The sequence below is a fragment of the Haliaeetus albicilla genome, chromosome 8 (genome assembly GCF_947461875.1).
Source record: "Haliaeetus albicilla chromosome 8, bHalAlb1.1, whole genome shotgun sequence".
Taxonomy (NCBI): domain Eukaryota; kingdom Metazoa; phylum Chordata; class Aves; order Accipitriformes; family Accipitridae; genus Haliaeetus; species Haliaeetus albicilla.
Window position 1 is genome coordinate 36,703,727 of NC_091490.1, and position 15,746 is coordinate 36,719,472.

Consider the following 15,746-nt stretch of genomic DNA (forward strand, 5'->3'; position numbering starts at 1 on the left):
CGGGAGTGGGGTGGCCGTGCCGGAGCGGGGAGAGCCACCCGCCCTCCCCTGCCTCTGCCAAAACGCTGCGTCTCGCCTATAAATCGGGAGCAAGAGGGGCTCTCCCCACAGCGGCAGCAAGACAGAGGAGCACAGGCAGCCAAGGCTGGGAGGTAAGTGTCCCCGGGGGACTGCAAAGCCTTTCCGTCCCTCCCTGCCCCACGCAAGCACCCCACGGCTTGAGACTTCGGAGGTTAGTTGCTACGAATACTTGCAGGGACAGTATGGAAACTGTGGCAGAAACAGGCATGGGGTAGCAGAGACAGTGGTTCCTGGATGTTATTTCTAGCTTTTCTGCAAAAGGCTAGGGAATTAAATAGCATACGTAGCTTGGAGATGTTTGTGATATAAGTTAACTCCTGCCATGCAAACCCCACCCACCTACCACCCCCAAACAACTAATGATGAGCAGCTTAAGCTAGTGCTTTCTTCATTTAAAAAGGAAAAAGTCCAGTTTTCATTCCAACCTTGGAAAGCAGAGTATTCACTAGGTGCTGCCTTCCTACTGAAAGCTGAATTGTTCATGGAGAATTTGGTGATTTTTAGAAAATACTGTGTCCAACCCCATTTTTCTACAGAAGATTTTTTTTTTTTTTTGGTCTGACAAATACACCATCCTCTGTGTCCAGTGGAAGCTGAAAGTGCTTCTTGGGGCAGAGGAGCTGGTGCCACCGAGCTGTAGTGCCATTCCAGTACGCCGGGTTAATAATTCAGTCAAGCAGAGTGCTCCCTGTTGGCACTGGGATTAAACCAGGGATTGCAGCAGCACCCCCAGGGCACCTGCGTGGTGGTCCCTGCTCTGGCAATGTCCAGCCTGAGCCACGGTGCCTGGTCATCATCCCTTCTTTCATTGCCTGGCACTATCAAGAAGGGTTCGGGTCCATCATCCTCACTGCAACCCTGGGAGCCTTGTAGGGCTGGACGTCAACCCAGGGGGCTGCTGCCTTTCGAGCCCTGGGCTGGAGCCATTTGCAGCCCTGCAACAGCCTGTCAGTCCAGCCCAGACCTCCCCAGCAGGGCAGATTTGGGAGACAGACACAAAAACTTCCCTAAAGCTAAGGTCTGCTACACCTGCAGCCCCTCTGTCGGCCTCGGTGGCCGTGTCAAAGTCAGCGGCATCTTCCCCAGGACCCAGTCAGTGATGCAGAGACTGGATAGTCCTGGTGCACATTTTGTTTTCTTTTCTGAGAAAGGCAGGGACAGATCTCCAAAGATAAAATACAAATATTTGCAAGACTGATAAGGAGGGATATTTTAAACACGGTTTGTAAATAAAAATTGGCAGTGAGTTGTGGCTTAACTATATACTTTTAAAGCGAGTTTCCAGGGCAACTGCAGGGTTTTGGAAGCAGTCTGGCGAGCACACTGTAAAAGTGGATGGATTTATTAAAAAAAAAAAAAAAAAAAGAAAAAAGAGAAAAAAGAAGATTTAAAGACATTTAATCTAACTTGTAAATGAAAAGCCCAGAATGCTGGTAAAAGGGAGTGAAGGTTTGGGGGTGGCATATATAGAAATCCCCTATAGAGGGTATGCTGACAGCTGCTCCCTGAGAGGGTGGTGACCCTCTGTGGGGTTTCTCCCAGGTTAAGCCCTGATCGCAGCCTGGGATCCCGGCGGAGACGGTGGAGATGAGAGTGGCGGTGGTGGGCGCAGGCGTCAGCGGGCTGACAGCCACCAAGTGCTGCCTGGAAGAGGGGCTGGAGCCCACCTGCTTTGAGCAGAGCCGGGACATCGGGGGGCTCTGGCGCTACACGGTGAGCCGGCGGTGCCTGTTGTCCTTCCCACGGGAGCTGCAGCTTTTCAGGCTGGAGAGCGGGTTGAGCTGGGCTCCAGCGGGTGGGGATGGGGTGCGAGAACTTGCTGGGTGCTGACCTCTCCCGGCTGCGCTCCCTGAGAGCAGGGGAAGGGGAGTGGGGGAACAGTCGCCACTGTGGGGCACAGGGCTGATGCACCCTGGGGTGCCGTGCCAGGAACACATCGAGGCCGGCCGGCCAAGCCTCTACCCATCAGTCATCAGCAACACTTCAAAGGAGATGTCAGCGTTCTCCGACTTCCCCTACCCCGAGGACTTCCCGGTGTTTCTGCCCCATGCTCAGCTCCTGGACTACCTGCGGTCCTATGCCGAGCGCTTCGGTCTCCGGGAGCACATCAAATTTGGGGTGAGTGATGGGTGCCCCGGCACTGCCCCGCTCCCCGCACATACCAGGTGCCAGTGGTGACTCCGCTTTGCTTCCACGTTTCAGACCACTGTTGTCAGCATCCAGAAATGCCCCGACTTTGCCACCACAGGCCAGTGGGACATGGTCACAGAGGTGGACGGGAAGCAGACATCGCACATCTTTGATGCCGTTATGGTTTGCAGCGGCAATTTCTCCGAGCCATCCCTCCCCCTGCACTGTTTTCCCGGTATGGTACACAGCTGCCTGCAGCTACCTGCTTCCAGATGCTGAGGGAAAAAGGGTTAGGGGTTCATCAGGGAAAATGCTTCCTTCCTTTTCTTGCTCCTGCTTTTCAAACCTCCTAGCATGAACAGCAATACATCCTCGTGCTTCAGAAGCTTTGTCTTTGCAGGCACTGGTCACTTCAGAGCAAACTTCCAAGGTAGGATGGTTTAGCCTCCGTGAAACTGTCCACACAGTATGCGAGATGGGAAAAAGCGCTCTCAGTGAAGCTCCATCATCTTTGACAGGGCTGTATTCATAACTGCTGTGATAAATGTCTCCAGCTGTCAGCATAGAGAGGGTTGCCTTACCATCAGCATTATCAAGTGCTTCTGAAGCCATTTGCAGGGCAGGAGAAGAGGTTTACTGGCTTTCCTGAACCTTGCAGCCCCATCTCATAAAGGCTGAATCCCAAGACTGCATCAGCACAGCTCTTGCACATCACTATTTTCCAAGTCCCGCCCAGCACATGTATCCCTGCTTGCCGCCGTGCAGGGATGAGTGAGACCCCATTTTGGAGAGGAAGCACCAGTTCCATGTGCGTGGGATGGAGGGCTGGATCTCCCCGAGTCTGTGGTGTCCAGCAATTGTACTTCCTTGCTCTTGCCATCTGGATTGTTTCTACACCAGTTGTCCCAAAAAAACCCACATATGCTCAATTAAAAGCTTTGTTTCTTTTTCCCCAAGGTATCGAGAGGTTTCGAGGCCAGTACTTTCACAGCCGGCAGTACAAGCATCCTGACGTGTTTCAGGGGAAGCGTGTCCTCGTGGTCGGCATGGGCAATTCGGGAGTGGACATAGCGGTGGAGGCCAGCCGTGTAGCTGCGAAGGTACCACCACCCAGCCATACTAGGGGCATGGGGAGGGTGATGCTGGGGGGGGCAATATCTCAGTTTGCCATCACTGCAGGGAGAACAAGCTGGGTTTACCCTGCATGGTGTCCAAACAGTATTTCTGAAGCTGTATTTCTTGATCAAAAACCTATCCTGAAAGAAAGTTGGTTGTTCTCTTCTCTCCTTTTTCACCTCCATTGCCAGCTGCCAGGAGGTCTTAAAGATGTTGTTGCTGCTTTTTCATTGCACAGCTGTCTGCGCCGTGCCCCTCTGGGGTTACTTTATAAAGGGAAAGCAGCAAATTCATCAGACGAATCATTGATTCTTGGCTCTCTCCCAGGTGACCATTTGCACCAGCCGAGGCGCCTGGGTGCTCAGCCGCGTGTTTGACCACGGCTACCCATGGGACATGGTTTTCAACACTCGACTTATGAGCTTGATCAGAAACAGCCTCCCCGGACCCCTCTCACAGGGATTGATTAACTACAGGGTGAACCAGTGGTTCAATCATGAAAACTATGGCCTTCAACCAGAGAAGAGGTACTTCTTGGTGGCTCCCATCCCATGTGGTATCACAGGGCTTGTGCTGCAGGCAGTGGGGAGATCTCCAGCAACCAACATCAACCAATGCAGCAAACAGCACCCAGACCAGGGTGATCTCCAGCGGGGAGTTTGTAGCCCAGCAGGAGAAGATAAGCTGTAGCCTCCTGTCCTGGTGATGTGAGATGGAGCACACTGGAAAAGCCCAGGAAGGACCAGAGGGGTTTTCCTCATGAGGGTCCTTGGTAAAAGAGGCGGAGGGAGGCTTAAAGCATGGATCAGCTCTGAAAAGAGATGGTTTAAAGAGTAATTGAATGAATGGAGGAAGAAGGCAGGAGATGTCCATGAGTCACTCAGGCTGTGGGACTGGATGACATTGCTGCAAGGGTCAAACATGTCAGTATTTGGAGAGGGGGGGCAGGTAGGGCTGTTTGCTCAGAGCAAATAACACCAGGAGGTTGTGGTGATGGAGGGCCCGGGGGGAGGAGGAGCAGGGGCACCGGCAGGGCTTGTTCATGGTCTCCAACACCCAGAGCCCCTCGGCTGTCCACAGCTGCCTGGTGCGTGAGCCCGTGCTGAACGATGACCTTCCAAGCTACATCCTGACGGGGAGGATCACCATAAAGCCAGGAGTGAAGGAGTTCAAGGACAGCTCGGTTGTCTTCCACAATTGCCCTGAGGAGGAGCCCATCGATATCATCGTCTTCTGCACGGGCTACAACGTCTCCTTCCCGTTCCTAGAAGAAGCAGTCATCAAGGTGGAAAACAAGCACGCGTCCCTCTACAAATACGTGTTCCCAACCCACCTGCAGAAGCCCACCCTGGCCGTCCTTGGGCTGATCAAGCCGTTAGGAGCCATCATGCCTGTGACAGAGATGCAAGCACGCTGGGTGACCCGTGTCTTCAAAGGTAGGAGAGCTAACATGAGCTCTCCCATGTATCAAAGCACAGCTCAAACTGGACACGTCTTGTCCCCTCCATGCACCAAGAGGGGTTTCAGTCCTTGGGGACTCCAAAGCTCACTTCAAAGTGGACAAGGGAGCATTTCTAGGGCTCAGACTTCCCAAGTTATTTCACTTCAGCTGAGCTACAGCAACATGAGTGCGTGACTGGTCCAAGCTACATGCAAGTTAATAACATCTACCTTAAATCGCTTTTTTTTGCCCTTTAAGCTGATGCTTTTAAGCTAATGCTTTGTACCCAGCCTGCTGCAAGCTGAGTGCATGCACTCTGTTCCTTACTGTGACTCAGCTGATGTGCAGTCCTGCACCTGAGGCTGCAAACCATGGTCTAAACTAGGTTGTTCATGACAGTATTTTCTCTCTAAAATATTTTAGAAGTCAGAGCACAGAGATGGATATGTAAACCTGGATGCACAGATAAGAGTTGTCTTTAAGATAACTGTGGTGGATCCATCCTGGCAGAATTTACTGCTTTTCAAGGGACATGGTGGTTTGTCCACCATGACGACCAGAGGAAAAGAGTCTCATTGCCCTACAAGAGGAATTATTTGTAATTATTGAGGTGAGGAAGGAAGCCTACTGGTGGTTTTTTGGGTTGTCTGGGTTTTTTAAAATCAAAATAATAATAATAACCTCCCACTGGGCTGGTGTGGAGGGCTGCATCAGGGCTCCTCCACAGAACCAGGGGAACTCTGGTGTTTCTCTTTGGGATGGTGCTCTCTGGGGCTTTGCACGGCCCATCTCACCGTACATTATCTGCCTGTGCCCCAACAGCACAAATCTGTAAGAGCAGGAAAAAGTGCAGGTGAATTTGTACCACCATGGAGGGCTGGTCTTTGGCAAATTGCCACTGCTGAGCTAAATCCAGCGATAAGGCTTTCCTGCCCTCCTGGGGAAGCGCTTCCCACGCTTTGCTGAATGAGTTCCCAAGTCCCCTCAGGAGTTAAACTCTGCAGGACGCTCTCCTCTTTTCTAGGCTTGTGTCGGTTGCCTCCTCAGTCTGTCATGGAGAAGGAAGTAAATGAGAAGAAGAAAAACCAAGTACGAAGGTAAGCCACTCCCTGGAGCCCCAAAGGTTTTCAGTGGATTGAAAAGCCCCTGGAGTTTGAGGAGCAGCAACACAGCTCACACTCTGCGACTGCTCCCTGCATTTATAGCAGAGGCGAGGGGGTGATGCCCAGATCCAGCCACCCCCTTATTCTTTTGCACTGAGCCAATGCAACCTTTTATTTGATGCTGAGATTTTGCCTGTTCATGTCAGGAAGAAATTCAGGGTAGTTGAGACTAAAGCTTGCTTGGGAGTTGGGGAAGTGTGCCAGGGTCCCCAGGGACTGAGAGATAAAATGGCAGAGAAATTAATGGTAATAAATGCAAAGCAATTCAGCAGGGGGGAAGAAAAGCCAACCCAATGTGTACATACAAATTGTCTCACCTCTCAGCACGGGGATCTGAATCACTGTGAATAGATGTCTCAGCACATCAGCACATAGTTCATGGGCAGGCAAAAGGTCAAATCAGAGTCTAAGAATTATTAGGAAATGAATCAGATAAAACCAGGAAACTAGGCAATATATTAATCCATGGTTCATCTAGATTGCTGTAGTAGAAAAGCTATAGAGGGGTGAAATACAGGATTGCACAGAACAGTTGCTGTACAATACAAGGTTAAACAGCATAGGTGGGACATGAAGTGGTGAATTCTGCAGGAAGGGTGAACTGGAACAATTCTTCAATTCACCACACATTTTTGCAATACTCAGTTGAAATGAATGTGAGGGAAACTAAAGTGTGCCACCTTTCTCATTCTGACTCCTCTGCAGAGAGCAAAGGGAAACTAGTTGAAAAAAAAACCCAACCAAACAAAACTGGTTTGACAAAGTCTTTTAGAAAAGGTCCATCAAAGTGAAGAGAGGGGGTCCGGATACAACCTGTGGGTGATGAAGTGAAGGAACAACTGATGCATGTGAGAGAGGTGTGTACCAGAGCCAGCATCACTTAACACATGCTGTGTCATGGGCAGGATCTGGGCCTGGGCAGACCCTGGTTTGCACTGCACGTACACCCAGTCCTTTCCTAAGAAGAACCCAGTTGCATCCGGATGCAATAACAATGCGGATGCAGAGGATCTGACCTCCAGTTCCTCTCAGCCCCACTGACACCAATCCTTCTCCCACCTCTTTTTCTTCTCCAATTCATTAAGGTTTGGTCTGTCCTTTGACGAAGTCCTCAAAACCGATTGCCTGGTCTACATGGACAAGCTCGCCTCCTTCATTGGTGCCAAGCCCAGCGTGCTGGGGCTGCTCTGCAGAGACCCCTGGCTGGCCCTTACCATTTTCTTCGGCCCCTGCACCCCCTACCAGTACCGACTGGGGGGCCCCGGGCGCTGGGAGGGGGCACGCCAGGCCATCCTCACCCAGTGGGACCGGACCCTGAAGCCCACGAGAACACGAGTCCCTGCCGGCTCCTCCAGCCCCTGCCCTTCTCTCCTGACTGTGGTGGGGTTTCTCCTGCTCCTGGCTGCTGTGGTTTTTTGTTTCCAGTAGATTTTAGAGCCTGTTTAAGTTTTGTCTTGTCCTTGAGGATGTTATGTCAGGTCAGACAGTTCCACAGGGTGCCATGGGACAGGGGGAAAGGGATTTCAGCAGATGGCAACAAATTTAAAACTTTAACCAGCAGCACAAACCTCTCTCTGCTCCAGCTCACCCACAAGCACAGCTTTGCAGACCTGATTAGCCAGGGATGGCAACCTCCCCCCAGCATTTATTGCCCCTCTGCTGCTCTCCTGCCTGCTGCCCTGAGCAGAGCACAGCTGTGTGGCATGGCCATGCCCAGACCACACTGGCCAGGATGAAGCAAGGACAAGACTAGCAAAAATGGCTTTGGGTGTTGCAGATGGAAAGGAGCACGGGTGCCCAGCCCTGCCCCAAATCACCCAGGAATCAGGGTCCTTAGTCCAGCAAGGGGTTATCTGGGCTGGGTACACAGGTCAGGCTGTGCCTTCTTCCAACCTTAAACCCTATGACCCCAAAATCCCAGTTTGGGTTGAATTGGTGCATCTTTCCAGTGAAAGGGTCCTGGCTGCGGTGACTGGGGCTGGTACCCTGCGGGGCTGAGTGCTCCCTGTTCTGCTTCCCTGCGCTCCCCACCACCGGACAATCCTAGGGCTTCGTTTTGTGCACGGAGAGACTTTCAATCAATAAAATTTCATCAGCTGTGGCAGGAGCATGCTGCAGGCTGCCACCTTGTTATCTCCCTGGGGGATCCCGTGCCTGGGCTGGGGCCATGCCGGCAGGTGCCGTGGGCAACCCACAAGCCTGGGGCTGCAGGGGCTTTCATTGATCACCAAAAATTAGGCTGCACCGTGCACCGTGTCCTCCATCCATGCTGTCTGCTGGCATGCAGGCAAAGGGAGTGTGCTTTGCCGACTTCCCGGGGATGCCAAGCAAGTGCCTGCCCAGCCCAGGCAGCACACCGGGGAACAGATCGGGACAAGCTCAAGTTGCTGCCAGGGCTGGGGCAGTGGTGAACTGCAGCGTGGGAGTCCTTGCAAGAGCAGCCCCCTTGGGTTTACTGCCTGGATTTCCACCTGGCACCGCCACAGGGAGGCTGAAAACTTTATGCCAGCACATTTAAACACAGCAGAGCTGGGAACCGTGGGTGTAAAGGTCAGCAGTGCAGGAGCCGCGGTGAGCTGCCCGGACTTCAGCCTTTCCTTTAAATCTGCGGCTAGAGAAACTCGAAGCAAAGTTCGGCCGAAGCCTGAGCAGCGAAGGCACGGCACTGCCCCGCAAGGTTTGCTCCTCGCTTCTCTCCAGCTGGGTTTTGCAGGCTTTAAAAGTGGGCAGACAGCTCTCCGGGGTTTTGGCTTTTGCTGCTGGTGGGGGGAGAAGGGGGTGTTGCGGGGACCCTCCGGAGTAAAGGCATCTGTAGGCAGCGCTGGAAAAGAGGGGGGACTTTAGCAGCCCAGGCACGCTGCTACCATTTCCCAAAGCCAAGGGAGGCTCCAGAAACGGGGGGCGGGCGAGCGTTGGGATGTCCTGCCCTGTTCCTGTAGATCAAGGAGTGGCTCAGGATGGGCTTTTGGACGCAGAAGGGCTTTTTTTTCGCCTCCCTCATTTTTCCCTGGCTTTCTGCAGTTTCCTCCAGTTCCTGTTTATGTTAACTCTACCTTTTGACACATAAACGGGTAGAAAAAGAGTTATAAATGACTCTTTAGACTGCAGTAGGAGTGTTTGTTATCTAATCAAAGTTCACATGGGTTCATTTTTTTCCTAGTTCCTCTGCTTTCCAGTCAAGCTCAGTGCAGCTCAATTTACACGCCCCTAGCTTTGAGTTCCTCCCATTTATATCCTGTGTTTCCTGGGTTTCTTACCTTTTGTATATTCTGTAATCCCAGCTGCACTTTCACAGTGCTGTCTAACTTCTGAATCGCTGTGCCGTGCTCCTGCTCAGTCAGGCATCACTTTTTTTAAAAAAAAAACAAAACCTTTTTGTTTTCGAGAGAATGCCCTTTAATGGGAAATTAAAAAGGAAAGCGTGAAAACGAGCCAACTTAGCTGAAATAATTGTTTCTTGAAAAGGTTTCAGGAGGATCACTATGTGCAGGCAGAAGCAGATAGCTGCGAGACCCTTTGCCTTCTTTGCATGCCCTGGTTTGGGCCAGGAAAGGGAATAAATAGAAGCAGCAATGCAACGAGGTTTAGAAGTGCCTCCTTTTCCCCTGCCTGCAGGAGGGGAATCACGGTGGCCTTGGTGTGGGGTTAGCCCAGCAGGAAGGGTAAAGAGCAACATCCATTCATAATGCTCGAGCCAGGAGCTGGCAATGGCTTTCTCCCAGGACACTTTTCCTCTGTGGACACCTGCAGCCAGAGAAGACCAGGAGTGTTTTGCTGGGGATGGGAAGAAGGGACTGGTGTTTCTGCTGAACCCTGGGCTATTTTATTTCCAGCTGATTGCACGCTGGCCAGTTGCCTGCTGCAGGACAGCATGGTGCGACGCGTGGCCGTTATTGGGGCCGGGGTCGGTGGGTTGGCCTCCATCAAGTGCTGCTTGGACGAGGGGCTGGAGCCCACCTGCTTTGAGAGGAGTGAGGACATCGGGGGGCTCTGGCGGTACACGGTCAGTGGGCTCTGCTTGCGCGGGGAGGATTGTCCCTGGGTTTGTCCCCTCCCTTGGATGCCCTTTGCCTGCAGCAAAGAGGAAATGGTGGTCATGCCCTCAGGGATCATCCCTGTCCCAGGCATAAGGGTGTCCCTAACTTCAAGGTGGAGAAGGAGGTGGAAGGAGCAGAAGCCATGGTCACCAGGTGCTAGTCCTGGTTTATTCCTTGGACCCAAATACAAGGAGGAAAAATATTCAAATACTTTGGAGGGAGAAAGTCCTTCCCCACACACCTGCAAATGGCACTGCTGGCTTCACACAGGACTCCATGGATGGTGGGAGGATCAGTGTGTACCGCTCAGTCATCACCAACACCTCCAAGGAGATGTCCTGCTTCAGCGACTTCCCATGTCCAGAGGATTTTCCCAGTTACCTACCCCATGGCCTTCTCCTGGAGTACTTTCGGATGTACAGCCGGCACTTTGACCTCCTGCGGCACATACGCTTCAGGGTGAGCAGGGACCACAAACACCATGGGGAGAAGAGCCATCAGTGGCTGCAGATACCAGGGCATTGCCGAGGTGGGATGGGAAAATGTCGGGTGTGATCCCGTAGAAGACCATGTGCCTTTTGCAGCCTGAACACAGCCTTTTTGGCTCCATGTTTTAAATTAGGCTGCTCGAACATGGGCTGCCTGGTGCATCCCCTGCCTCAATGCCATCACCAGGGGAAAGGTGCAGGGTGGGATTTAACAGCTTCAGAGGTGACATGCAGCTCCTTGGGGACCCAGCCTGCCTGTGGCAGCCCCAGCCCTTTGCAGGCAGGTCCTCTCTGAACCGTGGCACAGTCCCTGACTGCTATTTCATTGGGCTTTGGTGCAAGACGACAGTTCTCAGCGTAAGGAAGCGCCCAGATTTCGCCACCTCAGGCCAGTGGGAGGTGGTCACCGACACCAACGGCATCCGGGAGGTGCACGTCTTTGATGCTGTCATGGTTTGCACTGGCCATTTCCAGGAGCCCTACTTACCATTGGCTTTTTTCCCAGGTAAGCCCTGCCTCAGCAGTGGGGTGGGCTGGGGCTGCCCCCCAGGGTTTCACCCAGCACCCATGGGTCCCTTGACTGCATTTTCTTCTGTGAGCCTGCCTGCTCCATGAAGCCCCCATGCTGGGGCAGGCAGGACCCTCATCCCATGGGAATGGTGGGGGGCATTCCCAGGAATGGGAAAAACACCTCGTAAAGATGCAGCCAGGCTCTTGCTTGAGAATTTGCAAAGCGGGACTGAGCAGAGGAGGTGCAAGAGCGTGGCATCACACGTGGAGCCAAGACATCCACAGGTTTCTCAGCTGCAGAGGTGGGAGGTGGAGGGTTGGGGGCTGCAGAGGGTCCAGGCATGAGGCTGGGGCAAGCAAATGTATGTGGCAGTAGAATATGCTCCCTGCTCTCTGCCTAGGTATTGACACTCGCTTCAAAGGCCAGTACCTCCACAGCCAGGAATACAAAGATGCGGAGGCTTTCCGGGGAAAGCGGGTCCTTGTGGTCGGCATTGGCAACACCGGTGGTGACCTCTCCGTGGAGCTGAGCCACGTGGCTGCGAAGGTACGAAAACTTTGCCTGCTGGGTTTCTCAATAAATAGCACTTCAAATTAAGGGCAATTGAAGAAGTTCTGCAATTCCTGGAGAGTTTGGCCCACCTGAGGTGTGGCCATTCAGCAGCTGTGGGAACTTTGCAGAAGCCACCACGAGCTGTTCGGTTTATCTGGACACCGGCTCCTTCCCTTGGGATACCCCTCTTGGCTCCCAAGTGCAGGAGATGGGATGGGCAAAACTGACAACTCCTCTGGGCAGGAGGCTGAGACCTGCCTTCTCCCCAGGTGTTCCTCAGCGCCAGGAGCAACACATGGGTGATCAGCCGGGTCTCGGACCATGGCTTCCCGTTCGACATGGTCAACACCACCCGCTTCAACCATTTTCTTGACTGGTTTCTCCCATCAGCCATCACAAAGAGGATCAGGTTTCGGAAGTTCAATTCGCGATTTAACCATGCGAACTATGGCTTGGCATCCACCAAAAGGTGTTTTTTCTGACTATTTTGTTGGTTTGTCAGGGGGGCTTTAATGGTGTGAAATGCTCAATTTTTAATTTCAGGGGATATTTGTGGAATAGCAAACCATTGGAGGGAAATTCTGGCCACAAAAGACCTTTCGGGTCCCTCTCAGATGCTAACATTGCTGTCCTCTTTTCCACCTGCAAGCTCCAACTTTAAGATAATTGTCAACGAAGAGCTGCCATTTTGCCTCCTCTCTGGGACTGTTGTGTTGAAGCCAAAAGTGAGAAAGTTCACTGAAAGCTCTGCTGTTTTTGAAGATGGGACAACCGAAGAAAACATTGATGTGGTGCTCTTTGCCACGGGCTACTCCTTCTCGTTTGCCTTCCTCGAAGAGTCGGTTCGCAGCCTCTTCGACGATAATCGTTCCCTCTATAAACGCATCTTCCCTCCCCAGCTGGAAAAGCCGACGCTGGCCATCATTGGCTTAGTCCAGCTGACGGGCTCTGTGATGGTGGGAGCAGAAATGCAGGCTCGCTGGGTGACAGGGATCTTTGCAGGTGGGAGATGGGGTGCAGGGATGGAGGGATCTGCTGGGGTGGGAAGTTTGGGGCAGCCTGACGTGCTGTCCACAGAGCCTAGGGCATATTTCGGCTTCTGCTGCAGTGCCCGTGGTGGCCATGGGCATCAGTAGCACTTTAGCCTCTGCCCCCCGCAACTGCATTCCCATATGCCTGCTGCTTCACGCACGCTGCCGTAACGAGCAAGCATGAACACTCTCAGTAAAGGGGCTGGGAGCATGGGAAGGGGGTCAACTTTTCAGCTTACGGTGCTGATGGAGGTCTCTGGTTCCTCTATTCTTCTCAGGCTGGAACAAGCTCCCTCCCACCAGCAAGATGATGGCTGATGTTTTGAAGAAGAAGCCGCCAGTCAAAAGGTGCATAATGCTCCTGCACTCGGGGTGCAATGGGCGCCGTGTGCCAGGATCACCCCAGGGAAAGGGTGGCCCTGTGGCGGTCGTGAGAGGGACCCACCTAGGACAACCAACTCTTCTTGGATGCATTTATTCCCTCATCACCCGTAGCGAGGTGGGGAAATGCTGTTGTGGGTCCTTTATGGATGACGGGCCAAGATACCAAGGGCACAGTGCTCTGGAGCAGTTTATGGCCAGACCCAGGACTTGCAGGTCCCCTCCGCCAGACCTCCAAGCCATGTCCTTATTCCCAGCATGTCAAGATGGAGGTGCAGTTTCCTCCAGACTAAGGGTGCCATCTCGTGGCTTCTCCCTCCCAAATCCAGGCAGCGGGGAGTGCTGGGGTCAGGGCCAAGCCCCATCCAGAAACCCTATTGGAACCAGGCAATGTGGTTGGGGGACAGTTTGGTGGCAGTTTTTGACAGGTCATAGATGAATATTAGACAAGGCTGGAACTTGTCCATCGTGTACGTGGGAGCTAACGTCCTGCCTTGTCGGCTCTGGGATTTTACAGGAGGTCGAGACGTGTCCTCAATGCTATGGGACCGGTGATGGTGGACGTGCTGCCTTGCAGCAGCTTTCAGGAGCAAGGAGGGGACCGCAGGCCAGGCAGGGTGCAGGCTGGGTTAGGTCTGCCAGCAGGGCAGAGCTGGCTCATAGGACACTGATGAAAATCTGGGACAAAACAGAGCCAGGGGGATTGTCACCAGGAGCCCCAGCGATTGCAGACACGATGCTGTTACACAGAAATACAGGAGTCTGAGGTGCAACGGAGACAAACTCGAGGCTGCCCCAAATTTGCTGAAGCAGGTTCAGCACACGTCCTCCCTCCTGCAAGGGGGAGGAGACCTCAAGCAGAAAAATCCTGGAGGTCCCTCCCAGCATGGGAAGCTTTCTGTACCTCCCAGTTTTTCCCAGTCCCCTTGGCAGTCTCATCTGTGAATGTCTACTCCTCTACCTCTCAAAATCAGCCAAATCCACACCTGTGAACCTCGGGGGAGGACGTAGTGTGGATATTTGTGGCATTACAACAATGGCAGTATTATGCTAGAAGCATTTTTGAGGCTGTGACTAGGTTGCAGAGACAAAACAAGCTTCTGCTTATTCCCTGCCCCAGGTAACTGCTGGGGACCAACCCCACAGAGGGTCTTTTGGTGCCTTTAGGTTTATTTGGGGCTGAGGGAGCTCAGCCACGGAGACTGGGGCTTGGCCGATGTCCAAGCCCAGAGCTTTTGCTTTCCACAGAGCTGGGAACTGAGATGGGATGATGCTATTTGATTTTGTCTCTTTTATGTCCCACTGAAGGAATCCATCCGAGAGGGAGAATTTGAAGCTAAGTTTTATCAGCTACACTGATGAAATTGCTTCATGTGCCGGCATAAAGCCCAGTGTGCTGAGGCTGCTCCTGACGGACCCCCGGCTGGCGCTGGCCATCTTCTTTGGCCCCTGCACACCCTACCAGTACCGACTGGTGGGACGGGGGAAGTGGAGTGGGGCCAGAGATGCCATCCTGACTCAGTGGCAGCGGACGCTGAAGCCCTTGAGAACTCGGGTGGTGGATGACTCCTCCAACGGCTCTGACGGCTGGTGCTGGATGTGCCTCGTGGCCCTGCCGGTGGCTCTCACAGCAGGTTTCCTCCTTTCTAGACACCCCTGGCCGGGCTGGAGCCCCCGGGCAGGTCCCCAGCTGTAGAAGAAACCTGGTGAGACCCGGTCTCGGGTGAGCTGGGGATGGTGCAAAGCTGTGCCACTGCCGGGTGCTGTCAGCGGGACTGGAACTGGGCCAGTGCCGGCAGGAGCCCGGACCCCAGTGCTGTCGGGTGTCCAGCCTCCTCCTGCCGATGTTTCACACCCACCAAGGACCATACGGAGCGTTTACCCCAAACCTGCCGCAACCCGTGCCCGTGTTGCACCAGCACCAGGCTGGATCTCCACAGGGCTTTTGGGAAGAGCCATTTTGGGACAGGCTGGTGTGCACAGGGCTAGCCTTCCTCCCCCGCCTGCTCGAGCTTCCTCCATAAAATTTCAGCAAGACCCACGCCACCTTGAGATTTTCCGAACCACTAGCTGTAGAGATATTTGTATTTGTCTGGTAGCTTTTGGGACATGAAGTAGGGAGCCACAAATAAACCTCACGGATTTGGTCTTCTCTGATGGTGTTATTAATGGTTTATTATCCGGGGGAGGTGTCAAGTAGACCCAGTACCACGAGTCGTGGGGGAGGGGAGAGCCCTGTCCTAAGAAATAATATATACAGTGACAAATCCAGGTGGGCGAGCGTCCCCGCCATTGCCCAGGCAGCCGCAGGCTTGCAGGGAACCCTGAAGCCCACGGGGAGAAGGCCGACCCTCCCCACGCACCCGTGGGTGCCTTCATCTGGGCATTTTGCTGCAAACCCAGCGGACGGGCGCAGGACACTTGCACTGGGGCTGCAGCCACTCGCCTCCGGGAGAGCGTGTCCCCAGCCGTACCCCCCTCTCCCCCCGACCCGACGGAGCTCCCGCCCGGCGGCAGCGGGCTCAGGGCGCTGCCGGGCCCCACGCGTGGGGACGGGGACGGGTGACGGGCGGCCCCGCCCACCACCCCGCGCCGCCAGGGGGCGCGCGGGGAGCCGCGCGCCCGCCCGACTGCGGCACGGCGTGGCCACGTGAGCGGCGGCGCGGGGGCGGAGCCGGCGCGGGGGAGCGGGCGCGCGCGCGCGAGCGAGCGCGGCGCGGCGCGGTGAGGTCAGACGTCGTTGGCGCCGGCTTGGCCGCCCGCCATCTTGGCCCCTGTGTGGAAGCGGCTTGAGGCGCGGCGTCGCGGCGCCGGG

General features: G+C 54.1%; 2 protein-coding genes across 2 annotated transcripts; both read left to right on the plus strand.

The window, feature by feature from the left end:
• On the plus strand, positions 1–8,038 carry FMO1 (flavin containing dimethylaniline monoxygenase 1). Its single transcript, XM_009913478.2, has 9 exons — positions 1–152; positions 1,624–1,794; positions 2,011–2,199; positions 2,284–2,446; positions 3,169–3,311; positions 3,655–3,854; positions 4,408–4,763; positions 5,793–5,865; positions 7,017–8,038. Exons 2-9 carry the CDS (start codon positions 1,669–1,671, stop codon positions 7,357–7,359), a joined length of 1,593 nt encoding a protein of 530 aa, XP_009911780.2. The 5' UTR covers positions 1–152; positions 1,624–1,668; the 3' UTR covers positions 7,360–8,038.
• Positions 8,039–8,175: 137 nt separating this feature from the next.
• Positions 8,176–15,078, plus strand: LOC104314141 (dimethylaniline monooxygenase [N-oxide-forming] 4-like). The gene is made up of 9 exons (XM_069789837.1): positions 8,176–8,608; positions 9,765–9,934; positions 10,239–10,427; positions 10,799–10,961; positions 11,368–11,513; positions 11,789–11,988; positions 12,169–12,521; positions 12,829–12,898; positions 14,240–15,078. Exons 1-9 carry the CDS (start codon positions 8,434–8,436, stop codon positions 14,625–14,627), a joined length of 1,854 nt encoding a protein of 617 aa, XP_069645938.1. The 5' UTR covers positions 8,176–8,433; the 3' UTR covers positions 14,628–15,078.
• The last annotated feature ends 668 nt before the right edge of the window (positions 15,079–15,746 follow it).

Excerpts from the sequence above, each read along its gene's own strand:
- FMO1 (XM_009913478.2), top strand. The coding sequence starts at position 1,669 with ATGAGAGTGGCGGTGGTGGGCGCAGGCGTCAGCGGGCTGACAGCCACC. Across the intron at positions 1,795-2,010 it reads GGGGGCTCTGGCGCTACACG|GAACACATCGAGGCCGGCCG; the intron begins GTGAGCCGGCGG and ends GTGCCGTGCCAG. Across the intron at positions 2,200-2,283 it reads GGGAGCACATCAAATTTGGG|ACCACTGTTGTCAGCATCCA; the intron begins GTGAGTGATGGG and ends TCCACGTTTCAG.
- LOC104314141 (XM_069789837.1), top strand. The coding sequence starts at position 8,434 with ATGCCAGCACATTTAAACACAGCAGAGCTGGGAACCGTGGGTGTAAAG. Across the intron at positions 8,609-9,764 it reads GCACGGCACTGCCCCGCAAG|CTGATTGCACGCTGGCCAGT; the intron begins GTTTGCTCCTCG and ends TTTTATTTCCAG. Across the intron at positions 10,962-11,367 it reads ACCATTGGCTTTTTTCCCAG|GTATTGACACTCGCTTCAAA; the intron begins GTAAGCCCTGCC and ends CTCTCTGCCTAG.